This window comes from Rhinolophus sinicus, chromosome 9 (assembly GCF_057876585.1).
Source record: "Rhinolophus sinicus isolate RSI-liver-muscle chromosome 9, RSI-T2T, whole genome shotgun sequence".
In the NCBI taxonomy this organism is placed as follows: domain Eukaryota; kingdom Metazoa; phylum Chordata; class Mammalia; order Chiroptera; family Rhinolophidae; genus Rhinolophus; species Rhinolophus sinicus.
The window spans coordinates 4,455,600-4,480,396 of record NC_142509.1 but is presented as its reverse complement, the minus strand read 5'-3'; the positions used below and the strand labels follow the sequence as shown (position 1 = coordinate 4,480,396).

General features: G+C 42.8%; 1 protein-coding gene across 9 annotated transcripts in view; it reads right to left on the bottom strand.

Annotated features, from left to right (window-relative positions):
- GRAMD1B (GRAM domain containing 1B) overlaps positions 1–24,797 on the bottom strand; it is a 239,107-nt gene that overhangs the window by 132,215 nt on the left and 82,095 nt on the right. For 5 of the 9 annotated variants that reach the window (XM_088800796.1, XM_074321146.2, XM_074321150.2 and 2 more), the window contains one exon: positions 5,319–5,396. The exons of 2 other annotated variants lie outside the window; for them this stretch is intronic. In XM_088800796.1, the coding sequence (XP_088656922.1) occupies positions 5,319–5,396 (78 nt within the window). The remainder of the gene's footprint in view (positions 1–5,318; positions 5,397–24,797) is intronic. 2 more of the 9 variants (XM_074321148.2, XM_074321155.2) reach the window with 1 other exon arrangement.

The following is a 24,797-nucleotide window of genomic DNA, read 5'->3' as shown; positions in this document are numbered from 1 at the left end:
GAGTGAGGTTGGTTGGGAGAGAGAAGTGGACAGCAGGTTGTGGATAGTGTGGCTCCTGCTTCCTGCGTCTCCAACCCAGCCTCCAGTGAGACTATAGTGGTATGACTCCCCTACCTATGGCTTTGTGGGTGTTCCTTTTTGGCCTCACCATGTCCTGCATTCTTACGTGGGGAGCGGGACCAGAGACCCTGCATGCCACCTTCACTTGTTTCCCGCATCTATAAATAAAGCCCCCTCTATCATGGCAGGAGGTGACACGGTCAGGCACCTGATTTCCAGCCACTCGCCAGCTACCCACCTCCTGGGACGTGAGCAGCAGCAGTTCTGAAGGATCTACAGTTCCTAAACATGCCCTGCTTCTGACGCCTCCAGGCGTGTGTACATCATGTCCCCTCGCCCAGCAATGCTGTCCATGTGACAGACTCCTACTCATCTTGCAGCGCTCAGCTGAGGCATAACCCCTCCATGGAGTCCTTGTGGGTACCACCCTCCCCCCCCTTGCCCTCCCTCATCCCAAGCAGAGTAGCTATGTTTCTCTTCGGCAAATTTCTTAACTTGACTGAGCCTCAGTTTCCTCAACTCTCATATGAAGACAATAATAGCATCTATTTGACATGGTTCTTGAGAGGATTATACTTAAAAATGCATGCAAGATTCACTGCGTAGGGTTAGGAACTGTCATGCGAGGTGGCCTGCGGGGTCTCTGCTCCCGCTCCCCACATAAGAACGCAGGATATGGTGAGGCCAGAAAGGAACACCCACGGAGCCATAGGTAGGGGAGTCATACCACTATGGTCTCGCTAGTGGCTGTATTCACACGACGTGCGACCTGCTGTCTGCTTTTCTGCCAACCGACCAACGACGCTCCTCGACTCCCTCTCGACTCCACTCCCCAACGCAGCCGCGGCAGTTATATTAGTGGCCAATGGCTAACTGGTTACAGCTGACGGCCAACTAGCCACAGCCGATGGCCATCTGCTACCCGAGCCAGCACCTTTCCACGTGAGGCTGAGAGCCTGGAAACTGCTCTCTGAGGCTCTGTCCCCACAGTACATTAGCAAACAAATTCCTTAGTTTTATTAATTCCATGTCAATTATCCCATGATATTTTACTTGCTTACTTATAGGTATGTCTCACCATAGGCTGAAGGCTTTTGAGGGGAAATACCATGCCTCAATCAATTGATCATTAGTATCTATATCTGACATTTTGTGGGTGCTTAGTATTCTATACATTCTTTCTGTCTCTTCTCTTCAAAGACAGAAGAGTATATGCAGATATACTAAGAAACTAAAAGTAAAATCTCATGATAGCCAAAATCAGAGGACCAGCAGCTACCATTTACTAAGTATCTACTAAGTACTAGGTACTTTACACATGTTATCTCTTTTATTCTTTACCAGACTTTTACAAATGAGGAAACAACGGTTGCAGAAAGATAAATTGTTTTTAAAAATGCACAGTTAAGAAGGAAGACGGTAGTGAAAACTAAACTGGTCTGACTTTAAAGGCTTCTTTCGCTCTTTCCAATCCACCAGCAGAAGCCTCTGTCCATCTTGCAGGCTGGACCCAGGGCACTCCCCAGTATGTTGTGGGCATTTCATAAAGGTTTGTGGCACAAATGCCTGCATGCAGGAATGGATATGTGGAAGAATGTGGTCCTGTCTCGGCACTCGGTCATACCCCAGCCCTGTCCAGGTCTCAATTTTCCTACCACTAAAAGGTTTCCTGGTTAACTGAGACCACGTTCTGGTGAAAGCAATATTGTTACATAAATGCTCCTTAGTAAAACAGCTCCTTTCCGTACAGTCCTGGCTTTGTTTTAAAGTTCCTGCCACTGGGTGACTGTACTAAATAAAGATCTGGCAACTTGAGAAACCCTAACAATTGGTCTAGTTTGGGCTGAATCTGGGAACTAGTGTTTTTTATGTGTATCCCTGACTTCAACTAAAAGCATGAAAATGAATTAATGTCCCATATTCCATTACACACACACACAAACACACAAACACACACACACACACACACACACACACACACAACCTTGGAAAGTCAGATCTATTTTGCTTTCTACTAGAAAACTAGGGAGATGAGTCCTATCTCTGAGACAATCCTCATATCCCATAAATTGATTCTTTTCCTAAAATCAGCCCTTCTCCCTGACGCACACCTGCCCAGGAAATGACTATCTCCCAGCACCGACCTACCCTCTGCCCCCATCATGGTTCCAAAGGCTCTTTTACTTCAGGATAGAAACTGATGTGAATGAGGAAAAAAATTCTCAGAAGCTCTTAGGTATGGACACCACATGAAGGCATTTCACCCTTTACTGTAATGTGGACATTTTTTAGATTATAGTAGGGTAGCTATTTTGTCTCTAACTATTACATTCATTCTGAACCTTGTACAAGAAAAAGAAAAATCAATGTTTTATTTAACCAGTTGTAAGTACATCTCATACTGAAGGATTATAATTTTGATCTTTAAAAGAGAAGAAATCAACGTTATTATTATTTTTTTGCCTGATCTATGAAACTATCCTTCATCCTTTAATTGACCACGTGGTTTGGAGAATTAGGTGCAGCCACTGAAAAGTATGCAAATTACTCACCTCATACTTGAATATTTTCAATCCGTGATGATAGTACGTGCTCTACCTGCTTCCCAGGGGAGGGGCAAAGGATAAATGAGATGATCACAGCAAGGCCTCACCAGTGTAGGAAGTGCTGCCGTAAACAGCAGGGGCCCAGAGCAAAGAATACAGCCAGGTCTCCACTGCTGAAAATCTCCCCAGGATTAATTTCGCACACTTGCCCCACATCACAGGACATCACAGACCCACATCTGAAACACTCCAGAGAGTCTCTTAATTGGGTAGAAACATATTAGAAAAAGGATTAGGTGCAGGTGTAAGGCTTTGCTCTGTGCTGCGGTTAGGCAATTAACGAGTGCTCTGGGGACTTACTCTCTCTAGGAGAGCCCACTGGCTTAGAAGAGAAAAAAGACCTCACTCAGAACAGCTATGGTGAACACATACCAGTCCTGAGTTTCTGAGGGGGGGATCCACAGGGACTGCCATGGGAAGCACCCTTCTGCTCAAAGCTCTCTGTCTCCTATAACCAAAGTGAGCAGAACTATATCCACCTCCACCAGGAAGAGTTTAGGGAGCTGTCAGTAGCCAGGGATGACATCTAGAGGATTTGTCTTGGCAGAGGTTTAGATAGTGGGAGATCCTCCATAACATTTGATTTGGTTAGGGGAGTGGGCACAGAAAGCGCCAGACTATAATTTACATCAACATACAATCCCAAATATCTCTAATTGGCAGCCACGTCCTAGAGTAAGACAAAGCTGCCTTGGGGAGAACACAACTCAGCAGGTATTCACCTCTCCCAGGAGTGCCCCAGTAGAAGAGACACATTAAAGGGAGTTGAGGAGTTGCCAATCACAGAGCTGACAGACAAGGGCGATTGAAGACATCATGGTCAGAAGCACTTCAGCTGTATGACGCACAAGCACAGGGAAGGGAACTGTGCTAGAGGATGGCCCCTTCCAACATGGAGAGTATAGTTGTTGACATCCAGAAAGCATTGAAAAGAGAATGTATAGGCCACTCTAGAGACTGAGAGAACTGCCACAGGATCACAAGTGATTACGTATCTTAACAAGAAGGATTAGTCTTTGCTCCTTGGGGGGCCCATGCCTCAGTATGTATTCGTGTCTAAACTGATGAGCTGAACTGTAAATTTCGGTTAATAATGAGCACAAAACGGAGAACTAGTGCAGAACTCACAAAACTTTATAACCTAAAGAGATAGGGGTTACAGAGGTCCCACCCCCTCTCCCAGGACGGAATCCTTTTTATGACAGGATGGAATCCTTTGTATGATAGATAAAAAGAGTTCTATTTTTTGTTTGAACTTCTATGGAGGGCATAGTTTATTACTTTGCAAGGCCTATTCCATTGCAGTGCAGGTCTCATCTAATCATGGGAAAGTTCTTCCCTATCCTGAGCTGAAATTTCTTTCACAATAACTTCTACCCCTCAGGTTCTATTTCTTAGGCTTCCAGATGTTTAGTAAGTGCTGTTACAATCAACCTAAACCTTCTCTTTTCCAGGCTAAACCCCTTTCCTTCAACCAATCCTTATAATAATATAGTTATCATCCTCATCACTCTTTTCTGGGCTCTAATGTATCAATATCCATTTCCAAGGAACTCAAAGACCATGTGGTACTTGTGTCATATTATTGGCTGATACTTGGCTAGGAAATAAAACTCCCAAGTTCTTTTTCCCATGAAATCTTGTCAGTTAGGCTCCCTGCTCCTACACTTAAGAAAACATTCTAACATAAATTTATAAATATGTAACATAAATAGCATATAAATACATAATAGCACATTGACTTCAAACAAAAAAGTCTCATTGTTATTTCTACCCATAGCTCTATTTGAAATAATACTAAATCTTGATTCTATTATCTTGGTGTTCCCTACTCCCTCTCAGCTGCGTGTCTGCCATAAGGATTTTTTTCCTTTGGTTTTGTGTCTGCCACAAGTTTGATGAATGAAATAAAAGCACCTTCTGTTTTTTCATCCAGTTTGTTGATAAACGTGGTAAACATCGCTAGACCGAAAGGAGAGCCCTTTGACACACCCACTGAGACCTGCTTTTACTTAACAGCAATGCAGTGACATCCTCTGCACACCGAAGTTTAACTTGCCACAACAGAGCCCTCTGTCCGTGATTCAGAGGCCCCACAGGAGGCAGATGCTGGCTGGCCCTCACCGCCTAAGTGTATAACGAGTTATGCCTCAAATCTTCAAATGAGCACGTAGGAACCTCCTTGTTCTCACTACACCCTGTATAACCAACCTCCTTCTCCATTAATCTCTGATACCAATCCACTCCGATCCTGGTGCTCTGCTGCTACTGGATGCCACACATGCCATCCCAGGCCATGCAGCTTTCCTCAGGCACAAGACACCCCTGCCCCTCCCATTCCACACTGTACCCAGTATGTAAGGTGCGCCTCAAGTCCCAAGTCCATTCTGATGGCTCCCCAACATATTTGGTTTGCCACACATTGACCCTTCCCCTGCTAAACACCAGAGACGTCCCTTCATGTTGCGCCCTCTCACTTTTTGGGTGGGCCTCCTAGCTTTCTAACCAGTCTTGGAGCAGAGATCTGGCAGGCTCCGACTTCTCCTGTTTCCCACAGTTCTCGCTCATGGTGGAAGCACAATTTTACTCCAACATTGCACCCCATCCCCTATAACCTTTTCTTTCATGCTCTCCCTCTTCATTTGATCTTACCTTTCTTCCCGTACCCGAGGGCTCAGGAACCTGCTTGAATCATCATCGTGGCTGCTCTGCTGGCTACTCTGTTGGCTGCTGAGGAAAGACAGGATATGAACCGTTAAGGTCCAGCTTCTTTCTCAACCCTGGGGGAGGTCATTTAGACTTCAGCGTGACAAAGAAATGGGGTTACAAAATTTTAGAGATACAAGTTCCCCATGTAAGTTTACACAGAGAGTGTACTGACATCAGTGGATATGAGAAGCGACACAAATTTGATGACAAGCCCACCCATCTCACCTAAAGCAAAAGAGGAAAATCCTGACCTGCTCTTCCCTGGCTATAAGATCAGAGTGAGCAAATGCCTCCAGCATTCTCTGTACCTGGGCCTCTTAACCTCTGGGACAGGATAACAACCCCATTCTTCAACCTCAAGGGAGACCTTCAAGGAGCTGGTACAGACTGTGTGTGTGGGGGGGGGGTAGGGCAAAAGATTTGATGGGGTCAGGGGTCACCTGACCTGCTTCCCTGCCTCCAGGGAAGCCTGAGGAGACTGAGGAAAAAGGATTAAAGGGTGGAGTCTACTCTTTAAAGCCCTATAGGCAAGATGATTACAGAGCTTTCAGTTCACAGATTCTTTAAAATGCTTATGTTAAGGTTACAAGGAATTTAACTGTTCTTCATCTTACTCGAGATAAAGAAAAGCTGTTCAGACACCTCATGGCACTAACTGAACGTATGGTTTATGAACAAATAATTTTTATTAATTTCTAGTTATTAACTACTCCGGGCATCTAATCAGCAGTCCCCAAACTACAGCCTCGTGGACAAATCTGGAGCAGCTTGTTTTTTGTACCCTGGTGAGTTAAACCCATGTTTGCCTTTTTAAATGATTGGGGAAAGAAAAAATTAGAAAAAGCATATTTCATGACGTGAAAATTATATGAAATTCAAACTTCAGTATTATAAAGTTTTATTGGAACACAGCCACACTCATTCATTTACATACTATCTATGGCTGTTTGTTTTGTTTGTTTTTTTTACTACAGTGGCAGAGCTGAGTAGTTAAGTAGTGGAACCATTAGACCAACAAAGCCTAAAACATTCACTACCTGGCCTCTTACAGAAAAAGTTAGTAAACCCCTGCTTTACATAGATTCTCTTAATAATAAATTCCTATTTCCATAAATGTCTCTATAACCCAGGCTCCAATACAACCAAAATTGTTTCCTTGTTCTGACGGAATTGTCCACCGCAACAAAATGCATTGAGCTCTACAGAGTACTTTAGATTCCCAGTAACCTGCAACCTGAACAATCTCATAGGGTAAATGCTTGCTCCAGAACAGTACTGTACACAAAGCATCCAGTTGCTGGCATAAGTAAGAGTGTATACAATCCCTTTCTCCTCTACACAAAACACTTTTTTGCCATTTGTTCACTATGAAGTAGCTATTCATCACTCCCCTTTGCCAGGTCTCATAGACTTCCCTATTAAAAACTCCTTATGACAAAATTGTACTATCGTGTTGTTGACCCATGGGATTTCTTACACTGTGACTGACCCGTTATGCATCAAGCACGCTGGGATATGTGTTATACTACAGTAGGCAATCCAAAGAAGATAGAACTCAAATTTCAAAGCTGACACAGCTCCAGAGGTGAGCATCAAGAGAGGAATACCAAGCTAGACCGTTGGCAACACATGTGAGAAGTAAAAGGGAGGGGTGTCTGGAGCCCAGTGTTTTACACTAACAGCAAACAGGGTTTAACCAACCCAAATGACCAGGATCAGCATTACGTCCTCTTAAAGGAAGAGATCAAACTTGATTTCATTTAAGCCATAATGGGCTGGTTCTTCCTCCCCACCCTATCCTCTCTCTGGCAATCAAAACTTAAAGTTAAGTTAAAAAAGAGACGCCCAGAACTAAATGACCATGTATCACGGTTTCAGAAAAATAATTCTGAGCTGATATTAGCAAGATATACCGCTAGATGGCACTGTTGACTTCCAAACCAGAACTGTAAGGCGGCCAACCCATCTTGCACTTCTGGAACCAAAACTAGAACCAACTTCTGGTGACCGCTTCTGGCCTTCCCATTGCTTAGAAAACAGTTCAGATGGTAGAGATCAAAGCAACAATGAGTCACTTTCAATTGTTGATTGGTTCTAAATAACTAAGAAATATATCAACCTGCATTCATTCAACAGGGATTTATATAATGACCTCCATGTGCACATATGCCAACAAGAGGCAGCATCAAGGCAACTGTTAACTCTGGAATATGCGGCCTGGGATGGAATCCAAGGTCTTCCACTTGCTAATTATCTGACCCTGAGCAAATTATTTAAATCATTTTTCTTAGCTACGAAATGGACACAGATGTTATAATAGTAAAGCTATTGTAAGGATTAAAGATTGATCATACATGATGTAAGGGTAACAGCGCTTTGTACATATCTACTACTATATAAATGCTAGGTATTGTTATTATGTGCAAAGCGTTATTCTGTGGGTCATAGAAAATGAAAATATGAATCAGACAAGGATCTTGCTCTCACGATGTTTACAATCTGGCAAGTCAATATAAGTAACTGCTTTTCAAAGTAGAAAATGGTGACTCTTAAAAGTAAATATTAAATACTACAGAAACAGAATAAAGACAGATCACTTCTAGAGTAGGTGAGAGAAGATTGTCTCAACGATAAACTTTTTTACATTTGAAATTCGGATAGATTCGAGCAAAGCAGAAGTGAGAAGAAAAGGCATTCCACTTTAGCTCCATTTACCAAACATTTATCATGTACCAGGCACTGTGCTAAGAGATGGGGACGTAAAAGTTCCCAATCTAGGAGGCACAAGTATTCTCTGTGTATTGCAATGCAGCAACACTGGAAAGAATCGGACAAGGTGCAGATGGCAAATTTCTCTTGTGGGGTTTGTCAGGGAACACATCAGAGAAGTGAACGCTGAACAGGAGGGACAGCAGATAAATCCATGGTGGAAACAGCCATTGAGTGCATGGGATATTCTAGAGCCCCCAGGAAGGGCTTGTTCCTCTCTCCTTCCATATGTGGAACTTGTTTTTCAACAGTCTTAAATAAGTGAGATGGATGCCAACCATTCCTCCACTCAATCTCATGAAATAATATTGTTTAGCAGGATTTCCAGAGATTCAAACATTGCCTCACCCTCTCACATAAACTCCTTCAATTCATTTCTTCTATGAGCTTTTTCAGATGATACAGGCCACCTGTATACCAGGCAGCTCCCTAAATGAATCTGCAAGTCTTCTGAGGCATGAAAAAAGCATCCACCATACAAGGGTGTTTGTAGGGGAGAACAGAATGCCAGGTCAAGGGCCACGTCCCCAACCACTCCATTTTAGGCAAGGCCTTAGTGAAACAGTGTGTCCAGTTTGGGTTCTACAGCTTATGGAAGTTGAGAAGAAATTGGAGGAAGTCCAGCAGAGGGCACTAACAGATAAAAATGTCTGTTAGAAAGCCTGAAAAAAAAACACACCTAGAAAAAAATTAGGATTGGAATGACTTAGCCTGGGCACCAGATGACTGAAATCCAGCTTAACGTTGCAAGGAAGGGAACTTGCATAAGCAACTGTTGCCATTACCCCAAGATAGCAAGAGAAGACATTGGGATAACTTAAATCCATCCTGTTGTAAATTCAAGCTTCAGATAAAAAGTACTGTATAAATTAAATTCAGAAACACGAGACTGTGTTACTAAATAAGGTGGGGAAGTGCTTCTTTAAATTCTGAAGTATTCCTGAGGAAAACCAGCTGAGGTGAACCGAATCTGGAATCCTGGTTTTGTTCTCCACCCGCAAGCTACTGCTTAATTAAAGCTAGCCTAGAAGGTCACATTAAGCTAATAACACTGGGAAGAGCTGGGAAAAATCTGTTGTAATCTGAGCCAAAGCACACTTCAGAAGGCAAAAATTCATAGGCTATCCCAGGAAGCTCAGCAATGCAAGCTGGGTAAATTCCTGATCTCCACCGGAATCCTCATTCCACTGATCGCCCTTCCTCCCTCCCCCAACTCTGGACACGCAGAAAGTACAGAAAGGTGTCCTTTTGCCCTCTGCCAAGTACAGCATCACCGCTAGGGAGATGGAATTTGGCACCTTTTCTGAGTTGGTGCTTCACAAGTAGAAACAACAGCTCTTTCTCTCAGACATCACCAAACGGGTCATGGCCTCCTACACTCAGAAGGGTTTTTGAGAGATTCAGGAGATTCCAAGTACTTTGGGGATGTGCAAGCTGTAAATTAGCATTTCCAGAGCCTAATGGAAACTGTATATTTATCCCCACTAAGGCTGTGCAGACTAATTTATCACATTTCTTTGCTTTTGGCTGAAGCCAAGCAATCTAGTGTGTGAGCACCAATGATCTCATGCTAATTGGAAGCTTCAAATGGCTCAAGAATGGCTTTGATTGATATGTCTTTGATTAATAAAAATGGGGAAATAAACTCTTTTAGGCAAGAGATGTATTAGAAATAGCATGGAGACAGACAAACCTAGGTTTACCCCCAGCTTTGTTTCCTATTGGTCCTATAACTTTGGCCAAATCACTTATCCTCCCAGCCTACTTCTTGGAAAAATATGAACAATAAAATACCATTTATAGAATTGTATTGAGTTCTGAGTAATCCAATCACAATATCTGAGCTCAGAATTTGGGATCAGAAACACACAAGTTTTAGTCCTGACTTGGCCACATAGCAAGGTGATAATGTGCAAATTATTTAATTTTTCTAAGTGTCAAATGGGGATATACCACATGCCTGAAATGGTTGCAGTGAGGATTGGAAATGGTAAAGACCATCTAGAAAACTAATCTGGGGCATTGGTAGGTATGCCATAAACGGTGGACATCAATTTACTTAATATTCAGTTAGTTTGACAGATAAATATTCTGAAACATTGAATGCTTGGGAGGAAGACAATATGGTAAACATGTTGAGAGGCTCTAACCGGAAAAGTAGGATCAGTCACACCATCACTGACAAAAGAGAAGGCTGGGTTTTCGTCCTGAATTAATGCACCTGTGCAATGACTCTGGCATTTACCGTTTCAGTTTGAGTAGAAAGGCGTATGGGGGAAGAAAGACGGGTAGCAAAGAAGTAGAGAATAAAAGAGAATGACTTCTGTTTGTCATCCAGCAAATACAGGAAAGTCTAATAGAAAATAAGGAAACAGATGTGATTGGGGCACTGCCAATAATCACCCGCTTCTTACAAAACATGCCTGAATATTTTCAAACGCTACTTAGAAAATAACACTCTCGGAGTGAAAATTGATAATTTGTCTACAAAGTTAGCAGTACTGTCTGCTTAATGGCTCCCATGGGAACCTGCAGCAAGGTAGGAAACTGGTCAAAGATTCAGGGATTCAGAATCCAGCTAAATATCTGTTAACTCAATACAACTCACTAACACCTCTCTATTTAATAGTTTGTTTACCTCTAAACATGCCCATATCTCTGTTTTTAAATAAAGAAAGGAAGAAAGAGCTTTTTCTCAACTCCTTTATTTCACCTTCTTTCTCCTCAGGGCCATATTTTATTGAAAGAGTACTTTACTTGGTGATTGCCAAACTTCTATCAAAACTGTATCAGAACAAGCTGGGAGCTTTACTATGCAGATTCCTTGGCCCCTTCCCCAACTTACCAAGTCAGAGTTGGAACCTGTCCTGGAATGTGTTTTAAAAGCTTCCCCGTGATTCGGGTGGGCAATCAAGACAGAGATCCATTGGACATCACACTCACTGCCTCTCACCGTTGGTTCATGAATTAGTCCATTGCCCTCTGGTCCATTCCACCACCCCACCTGGTTTAATCAACCAGGACCTCTGTTACTGCCAAAGCCAACAGCATCTGTTACATCCGAATCTTATTTGACCACCAGGCAGGTTTGACACTGATGATTATGCCCATTCTTTAAGCTTCACGCTCATGCTTTCTTTGGCACCACCCTCTCTTGGTTCTTGGATTTTGTCCATCTTTTGTTTTCTTCTTTTTTTTAGGGAATTTCATGGACTGTTCTTCTGCTTGGGCCTGAAATGTTTCCCAGGACTCGGTCAGCCACTCATTAAATAAATTACCAAATACAAAGTATGTACCAGGCATTATTCTACAATCTAGATACTGAGAATAGAGCAGTAAACAAAACAGAAGAGATCTCCAGTCTCAAGGAGTTTCATTCTATTGGGTTCCTTCCTCTTCCAGCTTTATATCAAGGGAACCTAAGTTTCATGGACCCCTGAAATTGTTATCAAAATACTGTGCAACATTATATATTCATGGGAGAGGATTTATAGCTCTTGTCAGATTTTCAAATAGGCCTGGGACCCACAGAAGATTAAAGTCCACCGCAGCACCTCTCTGAGGAATTTTATCCACATCCAAGGCTTCAATTATGATAGGTATGCTGATGACTTCCAAAGATAGCAGAGCTGAGAGCTGAGCTATCACTAGCCACATGTGGCTATTTAAATTTAAATTAATTAAAAATTCAGGTCCTCAGTAGGACTAGTTACATTTCAAGTACTCAATAACTATATGTAGCTATTAGTTTCCATAGTAGACAGTACAGATATAGAACATTTCCATCAGCAGAGGAAACTTTACTGGACATCTAGAGGTTTCCAGATCAAACCCAGGATTTGAGTTCCAGCTCTGCCACTTGTTATCTGAGTAACTCAGAGCAGTTTATTTACCTCTCTCTATATTCCTGTTCCCTCATCTGTTAAAATATAAGTAGACCTGTTTTGAAGATTGAACAAGTTAACTAATATAAAGCACTTAACAAAAGGTGTGGCAAATAATAAGTACCAAACAAATATTAATAACACTTATTTTTATCATACATTTGCACTGGCCTTGGGCTCTCCTGAATATCTAACAGGAATCTCAAACTGAACACGCCTAACACTGAATTCACCATCTTTTTCTCCTCTGATTGTTCTCCACAAGCAAGGGTTCATTCAAACTATAAATGTACCTCTATATCAATTTCACACCAAGTCCTGCAGATTGTAATTCTACTTCCTTACTATCCTTCAAATCCACTCCATCTTCCATCCATTCCTCCACTGCCACTGCCTTCAATCCTACTCTCCTCACTCCTCACAGGTAATGCTTTAATAGACTCCTAACTGCTTTTCCTGTTGCCAATCTGGCCCCACTCCAGTCTATCCATTACACTGACACAATAATGATCTTCCTGAAATGCAGATCTGATCCTGTCTTTTCTTAAAATCCTTCAGGCGTCCCACAATTTCAGAACAAAGTTCAAACTCCTTAGTTTAGCAATAAAAGCCCAATAAGCTGATTGCTATGCATCTTCTCAGATCCCACATCTCTCACATCCACTCCAGAATTCCACTCTCCACTCCTGGCATTCTGTTTGTCTCTGGCATTGAGTACGCCTTCTCTTGGCCTGTTCTGTCCTTTTCTCTACTCCTCTCTTTGTTTCATTCACTCCAATTGCGGAAGCAGTACAGTTCAGGGACCAAACCTGAGGATTCTAGCTTTACACAGTCTGCACTCAAATTTTGACTCTTTCTACTTACTCTACTCAATTTAAATCTCCATAAAATGGGGACAATAAAAGTATCTTCTTCATTGGAGTTGTAAAAATGAAACACATTAATACCCACAGAACACTTAGAAAGGTATCTGGCATTCAGTAAGTACTCACTATTGTAACAATTAGTATCCTTGTAAAGCAGTGCCTTCTAAGGGAAATGTTCCTTGGTGGCTGCTGCCCACAGTGTGGTCCTCTACCACCTGGTACTGCCCTTTATCATACTCCCTGAGAAACAGGAATTAATTACTCAGCACTCTCTACCTCCTACCACACTATAAGCTATCTGAGACCAAAGATCCGATTTGGTCATTTCTCTCCATTCCTGGTGCCCAGCACCATGCGTAGACCTCTTAGGGGTACAACATGTGTCTGATAAATGAATACACAAGTATCTGGCGTCGTCCTCTCTTCCGCTCTCCACGCACACTGACTACTCCCTGCCAACGCAGAGGTACACCTTGCTGAGTACTCCTTCATCTGCACAGATTACACTCTCCCTCCAGGTAACAACGTGCTTCCAAATGTTCATCCACATTTGCTGAATGCCTGTGTTGGAAGCAGCCCGCTAGGCCTTGCTGGATGTGTGACGCGTGGACTGTGACCTCAAGAACCCACTGTTCAGTATGAATTCCTGATGTGCCATCCATTTATCCACGTTTCCAACAGACTATGTTTTGGACATTAGTGCTCTGGAGAAACCAACTAGAATCAGACATGTGAGCCTTCCAAATATGGCAGACACTGTAAAAGCAGGATGAGATTTTGAAGCCCAAGGCTACAGCTTTTTTGTTTGTTTGTTTTTTTCTGAAATGTCTATGAGTTTTAAATTTCCATGCCAATCCTTGGCTTTCATGAATACAGATAACCAAGTTTGGATTGGGAAAAAAAATTAATTATGCTCCCTAATGCTCTGTTCTGAGATATTTTTCACAAAGGATAAAGGATCCCTCACTCGCAATAAAATCCTAGGCCTCTTACCACACACAGAATCATACTCACCCCACTACATTCCTCAAACGGGGCCTGAAGGGGGCAATGAGAACTTGTGTCCACTTAAACGCTCTTCAATTGCTCTTAGCTAAAGGAACACACCACTTTTATCTGGTTTCCTATATTCTAGTCACTTCCTCAGCCTCCATCACTACCTAGCTTCATAGTGAAATCTAAAGCCCTCCTAAGAAAGTAAATACAAATTAATCAGGTCACTTAGTGGTAAACCTTTACTCAGGGGGCAATATGGCTAACAAAGTTGCTTCCCGGAATTTGAAGTCTGTGAGAATTCATTAAGGCCCTGGGCAGTGGAGACTAGAAGGCCAGCCTATACCCCTCTCTCCCTGTCTTCCCTCCCAGCCCCCTGTGCCCCCTCCAGCCTTTAGAAAACCCCTTGCTTCCCAATCCAGGGCCTTCACATTGGAAAAGGAAGAAGTGCTAGGAAACTGCAGCGAATTCTCAAACCCCATGCAATTACCAGAAGCCATTTTGTCCAGATAACCCCCAAACCTTATTTTGGACAATCATCTTGATCCTGGTTCCTTTATCCAAACTGCTCAAAATGAGGAGTTCAAGTTCCTTTTCCACTGATTTCTTTTCTTAAGGGCAAGTCAGGAGACTTTCCAGGACACAGTGAGAGCCTCGGCTGTGGTTCCCCACATGTCTCTACTTCCTCCATACCAATAACCCTTAAACTGTATTCCCAACTATAATGTTTCGAAAGAGATACTTGACTAAATACAGTTTGTCTCCTAGTTAGCGTGTGTGTGTGTGTGTGTGTGTGTGTGTGTGTTCAATCAAAGGCACACAACTACCACTCAGAACTTCAAGTCAGCATCCAGTAACACCCTCACTATGGTGGGCTGCTAGAATTCAAGCCAAACAAACTTAATGGTTTAGGTTATCTTATCACAGAAAAATGCATGTATGGTTTCTGGTAGGCTTTTGGAAAGTCTAGAAAAACCTAAAGGAAATCCTCCTTCTAAGGAACCCACTGACTTCAGTAATCAATATACAAACTGCCATTTGCTTGATCTCTCCTTAGCTTCTCTTCGACCAACCTCTGAAAAGTTGTTTAACTAGAGTTCTGCCCAAGTCCCCTTCTCTACACATTGTTTCCCAACAATCTCATCCAAACCCATAGCTTCAACAACCCACATGTTGGCTCCCAAACCTGTCTGTACCACTAGCTTCAACTGTTCCATCAAGCACCAGTTCCCTGCATCCAACTGTTCACAGGACATTGCCTAAAACCTGCCTCCCAGGCTCCTCACAGAGCAGGTCCCAAACTATGCCTCTCCCCAACACCACTCTCACCTCTTGTACCAAACAACTCCTGTCTGCCCTCCTCAGCCCAGCTATCTGTATCATCATCCATACACTTAGTTGTCCGAACAAGGAAATTCAGAAACAGTTTTGGCAGTTCCCTCTTCTCCACTCCAACCTGTCCCTGAGTTCTGTTGCGCCTACTGTGAAACATCTTTTATATCCACTCCCTCTCTATCCCCACTGTCGCTGTCCTGGTCTAAAGACCAGGACCAGACTCACTGCACAAGAATCACCTGAAAACTTTAAAAAGTCGCTTCCTGCCTACTCACTTGCCCTGAACTCTGATTCAGGGGTCTGGGGTGGGGCCTGGAAGATTTTTAACACACATCCCAGGTTTGTTAACTACTGATGTCCTACCCTATTGAAATGACCTTTAAACTGTGCTGATAAATCTTTAACAGCCAGCTTGGGGGAGAAAAGGGACTGATTTGTATCATTTGCTGAATTCTGTGGTATACATACTCCCACTGTGGTTGATTTCAAGCTGCCAACATGACGTCACTAAAATCACAGTGGGAAGCAATGGGCACATTTAGCTGACGCTAGCCAGCCCCAGCACACAAATGTGCCTAGACCACCACCTATTATCTTCTAAAACAGCTATAAACATGCTTCTTCCCTGGTTCAAATCCATTGACAGTTTCCTCTAATGTCACAGATTACAGTCCAAAGATCTTTACCTCACATGCAAGGCCTTACAACATGAAACCAACTTCCTCTTCCCAACTTCTCAACTTCCTCTACAGAAAGTTTGGCCTAAGTTCCCAATGTTCTATTTACACTGAACCACTTGTGCTCCCCAAATACACCGTGTACACTTGTCTCGCCAAACTTTGCTCATAGTGTCCCTCTGCTTTAAAGGTCTCTTCTACATGATCCCACAGACCTCACCACAATAACTGCATCTTCCACTTGGGCCAACTGAGCCCCATCTCACACAGAAGCCTGGCTGGCTCTTCCCTCTGATGTAGTTAGGGCCTACCTAATTCAGTGATTTTCTTTCTTTTTTTGTTTCCTACTGACCCAGTGCTCTGTTCCCTTTGAACCACAGAGCAATGACAAATCCAAGCCTAAGCAATTATTGCCAGTGATAATGGTAACTCTACCCAAGCCTTGGAAATATGTTTGCTACATCAGAGAAAACCTCTTTTAGTGCAAATGTTGGCTGCTTTTTTCAATGTATTAAAGATATTGCATACTAATATGTTCAATTTAATACTAACACTAAACCTTCACATTTAAACAGTGCTTTCCAATATACAAAGTACTTCCACACACTTCCATATGATCTTTCCAAAGTCATGAAGTAGATAAAATATGTATATATTCTGGTTCTCATTTTGAAGATGAATAAGAATTCAAGGGGACACATGACATGTCTAAGAACGAACTGTTGGTAAGCTAAGGAATGAGGATTTCAATTCAGGTTTTCTGTCCCTGAATTCTTTGTGCTTTCACATTGATAATGCTGGCCCATAGCATTCACTTGGAGCTAGGAAGGGATTGATGGCAGGAATGGCCTCAGTGATAAGACTGAGGGAGCTCTGAACTTGAGGGAGAGGGGCTGGAAGGAGCTTGAATGTTCATTCTGCTGAAATTGTCTTTTGCCCCTGCCATGTAGGAGGCAGCCCTCAGCCAGAAAGCAAGTACATCTGGAAAGTCCAATGCAGCAAAAACCTTGAAACAAAAAGTGACAAGAGTTTGCTCTGACCAGTCAATGGGCACTGATATAAGACAGTTTACCAAATAGTGACACTTGCTATGAGGCCAGAAGGCCACATATGAAACCATAGAAATAAACAAGTTGTTGACTATATCTGAAAAAAACAACTTATGCCTAAGAGTAGAGTTGTCTCAACCACCTGCTGGTGAAAAGCCACAGGAAAGCCAACCAAGACAGAGCAATGTGCCCGGGCAGAGGGCAGGACTTCCTAGAACTGGAGCCAGGCCTAGAGAGACTTCCAAGAGTCCACTGATGGGTTGGCCGAAAGCCCAAGGAAAAGTCTTTGGGGACCAGAGAGGCCAGCACTATCCCTTTCAGGCATGAGGGCAGGCCTCAGGAGGGTGCCAGCTGCGGAGCACAAATTCTGGTGCCCTGAGGGCCTCTTCACAGAAATAAGTTTAGGAAACTGTCCTAGCAGCAGTGCCAACTTGATTGTACTGCCAGTGAAAGCAGAAGTAGCTTGCTTGATTTAGGAGCTAACCTTGAGTAGACTGGGACAGCTGAGTTCCCTAGAAACAACTAGCGAACTCCTATAAGAACGTTTAGAAGCCCAAGGAAAAAATAGCAAGAATCTAGTTTATATCTGATTGAAGATCAAACTCAATGAAGAACAAACGTTTTCAAGATGTTTTATGACTATGGTTTCCCAACTGCTAATTTTGTCACCACCTGCCTATACCCCTCTCGTTAATATAGATCAAAGCTCTTAAACTGAAAGTGTGTGAGTCCTGAAGGTACAAGAAAGGGAAGATACAGAAAGCCTTGTATTGTGCCCCTGAGGAGGACCAAGGAGAGGAGAGGCTGATGCATCTGGAAAGGAGTTCTTCAGTGCTAAAGGACAAAGGACTCGTGGGGGAGGGGTATTTACATAGAAACCCTATCACAGACCAATTGCCAGATACAAGGAAGGGCTGTGGAACTCAAGGACAGACTGCAAGCTGTGCTGTTTCCCAGAAAGAGTCCTGTCAGCTTCCCTGCTTCCCCCTTCGCTGCTCCACTCCTGTCCCCATCCCCCACACAACTTAATTTGCCCTTAGCCCCAGGGAAAACCTGGTTTATGGTAAAACTGAATCTTGTTTGTTTCCAATTAGAAGAAATAAAAACAGTCCTCACCAAGAACTTTGGTTATTTACCAACTCATAGAGAGCCCCTCAGGGGCCTGGAGAGAAACAGCATTGACTGGACCTCGAGTCAGGATATCTGCGTGTAACAACCTGATCTGTTTCCACAACGCCATTTTCCACACAGGATTAAATGCCATATCTTCTCTGCCAAGAACTCTGACTACAACTTTCTGCTAAGGAATACACCAATCATGGCCACTTTCCATCAGCAAGTAGGCAACAAGTACTGGATAATTCAGAATAGTGAATGAACAAAAGAACACTGAAGTTGAATAATCCACAGATCATTTATTTTTGGTTTGAGAATGTTAACGACACACACACACACACACACACATACACACACACAACACACAATCACGCTCCTGCCCTATATCCAATTAACCTTCTTCTAGTTCAGCTCTGGGACACACCCACATAGACAAGGACATAAAAAAGATTCTGATGATCCACAAAATGGAAAATTCATTCATTCAGAATTCATTCAAAGAATACTTTGAATATCAGCCTATAAACAGAAAGCCAGATTTGAATGGGCCAGGTACTGTGTTAGGAGGCCACAGAGGCAAAGTACCCTAAGACCTAGCCCTGCCCTCAAGAATCTTAACGTATGTCTAGGAATGGAGCTTACAGTATAAAAATAATTATGAATACTTCAAAGTTTGTATTATATAAGAAGGGGAAACTAACATGTACTGAGTGCCCGCTGTATGTATTTTTCACATACTATCTCAATTAAGTGTCAGTATTTGAGCAAAATAATGTTCTTCACTTTTTCATTCAAACTCCACTGTTCTCAATTTCTTTATAGCAAGTATACAAGTGTCCCATTTCCTGCAACCAAATACTCCGATCTGTCTTAACTCCAAGAGCTGATCATTGTAACTATAATTCATCTCTATGATGTCATGTTCTTTTTGACCTATACAGCATAGTCCCGGACAACCTGCTATACATGCTTTTCCAAGTTCATGGCTAGGCAGGTGATTAATTGTATTGGTGATGTCTAAAGCCCATCAGTGTGTTTCCTGAGTCCCCCATGTAACTCTGCTGGGCTAAGAGAAGTAAGGGGATTATACCATGCTTCACTGGCTAAGGAGACCTGACTCAGAGTTGGGGAAAATTACAGGAGCGCCAAGGGCTAGTCCCAGAGGAAGTTCCACTTCTATTTTGTAATTGCCTATCTGTGGAGTTGACACAAGTATTCCACCTACACCTATATACCTTACACTTTCTTATCACTCAAAATTATTCTATTCTCCTCTGTCTTTTCTGCTCATTACTCGTATTTCACTAGTAAATGGGTAAGGGAGGGGAGGAGAGTTACAACGAGCAGAGAACAACACTGGGCTTTCACTGTTTCTTTAGGATCCTTTAGATTTAAAAAAAAAAAAAGTCTGCTTCATACTCTTCTCTATGTCCATTTTCTTCTCAGGCAATTTTAGTGAGAAGGTAATAAATGAAATTGCAATGGGCATGCTCCATTCCAATTGCTCCTAAAGGGCAAATATTCGCACAAAATGGGCTCAGACTATCTTTGGTTTCATCATACTTTGAGTGTTGAATTTATCTGCCTTTTTCCCTCTCCTTTCATTACTCTACTTCTCTAACTGGTGATCTCCACTAGCTGCATCTATTTCCTCAACTCACTTCATTTTGTAATCAAGCTTCCATCTGTATTGCTTAATACAAACTGTTCCGTTATTCCTATCCCAATTCTTCCTGACATTTCTACAGCATTCAAAATGGCTCTTCCTTCTTGAAAAAAAGAAATTATTCTGCCCTTGGCTTAATTTCTTAGTGAAATCACATCTCTCATTCAACAAATATTTCTGGTGCACATACTATGTGCACCATTTGAGGGAACATAAGGTTTAAAAAGAGAGAGAAAGATATATTCTGTCCTTCAGGACTTTACTTTCTAATGAAGAAAGAGATATTCCATTGAATAATGAGATTACATATAATAAGATAATTGCTTCATGGAGGGTGAACGGCAGAAGCGTATATACAAGTACAGCACCCATACAAGAGAAAGAACACATGGGGCTGCATGGGAATACAGACAGAGCTTCATGGAGGGGGAAGCATTTGAGCTGACATTTAGAAGATGAGGTTTTACCAGGCAGACCATATTCCAAGCAGAGGCACTGGCACATGCCAACACACAAACGCATGAAAAGAGGTGCGTGCTCAGTCAAGGGCCTCGAGCTCCATTCTGCTGGAGATAAAGGCCGAGGAGGGAATGGCAGAAGATGAATGAGGGGAAGTAAGCAAGGTCTGCATTGCAAAGGGCCTTAGAAATAGGATTAAATTTCATCTGGTAGGTGATGAGGAGGCACTGAAGAATGCTGAGCAGGTGAGTGATTCGTGTATTAGAAGAAAGTAGAGGGGTAAGTGGAAGGCCTATAAAGGGAGGTCTGTCAATAAAGCAGAGAGAATGAAGACTTGGGCTAAGGGAGTAGAATAGGAATGGGGAGATTTAGGAGGTACTTGAATGCAGGTGACAGAAAAAGGAGAGGGAGACATCTAGGATGTCCTTGTTAAAAAGAAACAACAGACCAAAATGGAGTCACTTGAGCAAGCCCTACCAAGGCTTAATAGACTTAACACCTAACCTAACTGCAGTTTCAGCTTCTCCCAAGGAGTCAAATTTTAAACCAATCAGTCTGAATTTTTCTGATCAACACTAATGAGGTAATCTGCCTGATGAGTTCCCCTGCAGTCTCCTAAGGGACGGTGTCTTGACCTGAAATAATCCACGCTTTCAACTTCTTAGTCCCACACTCTTCTCCTTAAAAAACTACCTTCCGTTTTGTTCACCTCATTGGGTGCTCTTCTAGTTGCTGGCTGGGAGGCCGCCCGATTTATGAACTGCTTAAGAAAGCCAATTAGATATTCAAATGTACTTAGCTGAATGTTGTTCTTCAACACCCCGCTTCCTTTGCTTGACAGCACCTGAGAGCAGTTCTATCTTCTTCGGGACCCCACCACTTCAGCATAGTGCAAAACAAGTGTGAGACAAGCAGCAAGTACCTGATGACTAGTCAATCACTACTACCTTCATCAACTAAGGGTAAGTAAGCCTACAGCCAATCTTAAGTGAGGTTTGTACCTCGAGTGAGAGCAGGAAGCCTTCTAAAGTGGGTTATGAAAAGATGTCAGGGAACCCCATTGGGTTCTCTATAGCATCCATATGCACATGCCTTACAGCCAGGCATCAAGTAACACTTGTCTATTAAGAATAAAATATATGGGACACAGAGCACAGTACAGTGTAGCCATAGCTCTGGAGCTGGGCTCAGAAGACCTGGCCTTGCTCTGGCTCTGCCACTGACCCGGCAGAACACAGAGCAAGTAGCACCACCATTCCGATTGCATCTCTGGAAAAGTGCAACGAGTGTGCTAGAGGATCCCACAGGCCCCTTCTAGCCTTACCAGTACAATGAAACTAAGGAAGGTTTAATTGAGTAAGGAAATCTTCCAGGAAAATCAGTTTGAAAGCAGATTAGCAGTGAAGAGAGTTGTGTGAACTGAATGAGGAGAGTGAGGTGGCATTGTCCGGACAGCAGGGACAGGAGAATGGCAATCTGAAACAACTGCGGTTCAAACGCTCGGAAAGGACATTCACAGGGACAGAGACACAGAACTGTGACCTCCTTGCTGACTTCCTGTGAACTCTTTTTGTTTCCTGCTTCCTTTTTTTGTTATTCTGTTTTCAGCTTATCATGTTATCATAATCTATAATTCTTGTAATAAAATCATGCACCAACACTTAAAGCACTAGGGCCTACAAGGTAACCTAGTCTAAGTCTTTCCCTTTCAGAACAGGAACCCAAAGGCCAAAGAAGTTAAGAGATACGTGTAAATCCACAGGTATTTAACAGCACTGCAAAGAATAAGGTTCACATCAGCTGACTCTCAGAGCAGCGTCCTGCCCACAATATCATGCTGGCCTTCTGGTACAAAAATATAAACTCCCAGAGAGTAGAGAAGGTATCTTACTTTTTTTTTTCTTAGCCCTTTGGTGCTATCGCTCATAAGGAGGATACTGCTACAACTGTTCGCTCCACAAAATGTATTCTGTGCTGTTGCCGAGTATGTTCCAGGTAACGACTCTGTTCTAACCACTGGAGACACAGCAGCAGTGGACCTCAGATTCTTGTTCAGCAGTAGGGACGCAGAGAAGGGAGACAGATCACCAACAAGGGAACAAAAGAACATGATAATTTCTACAGTACAAAGTATTACAAAGACAATAAAATTGGAGTGTGAGTCCCCAAAAAAGCTAAAAAATATGTTAAGGTCACATCGGTAAGTTGCATGGCCTGGACTTGAATCAATGCAGATCACTCCAGAGTCTACAACTTCACCAACTGGGCGGTCTTAAGTGACTGGTGCTGCAGTTTGCCAACAAATGCCACGGAATGAATGGCTGCTTGGATGTGAATGCGTATAATCAGAAGGGTCCCCATGTATTTTCAGTTTGGAAGGGCATTCAGAGGGAGGTTCTAGTGAATTCTATTTAATTTTAGTTCATCCTAATGAATCTCTAGGAAGTCATAAGGGAAACAGATTACAGTTTAATCAATGATTCTTCCTTTTATTCTATAGCTATCTACTGAGACAAAAATAGACTTAAACATTTGCTTTCCTACTTTCCTAAATATTAAACATGGCTCTTACACAGCACATATTCAAACAATATTTATTGTTGATGTCAGTGGAATGAAACATATTACAATACTCTAAGACTCAGTGCTCACACAATATTTAGATACAACAAGTTAAAATAGTTCTCAAAATATAAGTGTTACATGTACCTAGTTCCACAAATACAGTCTCACGAAAGATGGAATAAGCATTGCAGAGTACACACAAAACCAACCCTAATCTGACAAATGCCTCCTATTTCTCTTTAAGGCCACGTTTAAATCTCACCTTGCCTCTTTTTTTTACAAGTTCTTCTCATTTTTCTAAAAGTTCTCACTCTGTCTTCTCTCCTAATTACACCTCATATCACAAAAACGTCGCTCATTTCAGACTCGGCAGACAACCCTGCTCTCCATTTATTTCAAGTCCTCCACAGAGCGTTATGGGTAGTACTGATTAAGCCGAAATCAAAGATTCATGAAGCCAGATCACAAGAAACTCAGATACACACAACACCCCACGGCTGGTTCCTTGTCCCACACACTTACCCACGTGAAGGGGGATCAGGTCCCACAGGCCCACCAGGAAATCCTAGGACACAATGCAGGCTGCCTTAGCTGCTCACACGCAGTCCTAACCACATTCTAGACCACTACTTTTTCCCTGTCTACCAATCCCATGTGACTCAGCAAAGATGCTGCAATGACGAACAACCGCAAATCCCGGCGCCTGCTCTTCAGATCAGATGAGCTGGACCCTAAATGACACCAATATGAAAACACCTATTTCCCTTACACTTAAAGGGGAGATAAAAAGAAGTGAGCACCTACTGTGCATTAGGCACTTTCAGAGATGCTTTACCTTTACTATTTCATCTTCAAACCAGCCTCCAAGGTAGGTGTTGTCATGCTCCCTTATTTATGTAGAAGGAAACTGATGATGCAAAACAACCTAAGGGCAGAAAACACTTGCCCCAGGCTGGACTTTTCCTCCAGGGCAGCAGGCTGCAAATTGCTATTGGAATAAGTCACATGCAGCCACTGGGAAGTCATCTACCCTGGTGAGGAACAGTGTCAGCCTGGGCTGTTATCAACATTACCATGTTTCCCCGAAAATAAGACCTAGCCAGACAATTAGCTCTAATGAGTCTTTTGGAGCAAACATTAATATAAGACCCGGTATTATTATATATTATATTATATTACATTATACCCGGTCTTATAGTAAAATAAGACTGGGTCTTATATTAATTTTTGCTCCAACAGACGCAGTAGAGCTGATTGGCTACGTCTTATTTTCAGGGAAACACGGTATTTTTCAAAGATAAACAGCCCTGGAAGAGGCAGAAACTCATTCTATTTCTCAGCTGTCCCAAGTCACTCAAATTCACAATCAACAGCCACCTGTGTCTCCAGCTGCTCCATCACTCAGCCCCAGCTGGGCTTACCTTGTCCTCACCTAGAACAGGACAGGGCAGACAAAGTCTCTAAGTCTCCCTGATGTGGGTGGATCTAATCCAACTGTTGACATCAAGACAAGTATCACATTTAATAGGCAAATTAGAATTTCTTTTTTTTTTTTTAAGATTTTATTGCAGAAGGGGAACAGTGTGTACTTCCAGGCCTTTTTTCCAAGTCAAGTTGTTGTCCTTTCAGTCTTAGTTGTGTGCAGCTCAGCTCCAGGTCCAGTTGCCATTGTTACTTGTAGGGGACGCAGCTCACCATCCCTTGTGGGAGTCAAACTGGCAACCTTGTGGTTGAGAGGACGCGCTCCAACCAACTGAGCCATCCGGGAGCTGAGCGGCAGCTCAGCTCAAGGTGCTGTGTTCAATCTTAGTTGCAGGGGGAGGAGCCCACCATCCCTTGTGGGACTCGAGGAGTTGAACAGGCAACCTTGTGGTTGAGAGCCCACTGGCTCATGTGGGAATCGAACCGGCAGCCTTCGGAGTTAGGAGCACGGAGCTCCAACCGCCCGAGCCACCGGGCTGGCCCAAATTAGAATTTCTTGCTGATAAGAGCTGAGTCACCATGGCCAAAAAGCACCTCACCTGCCCTAGGGGATATCCATGG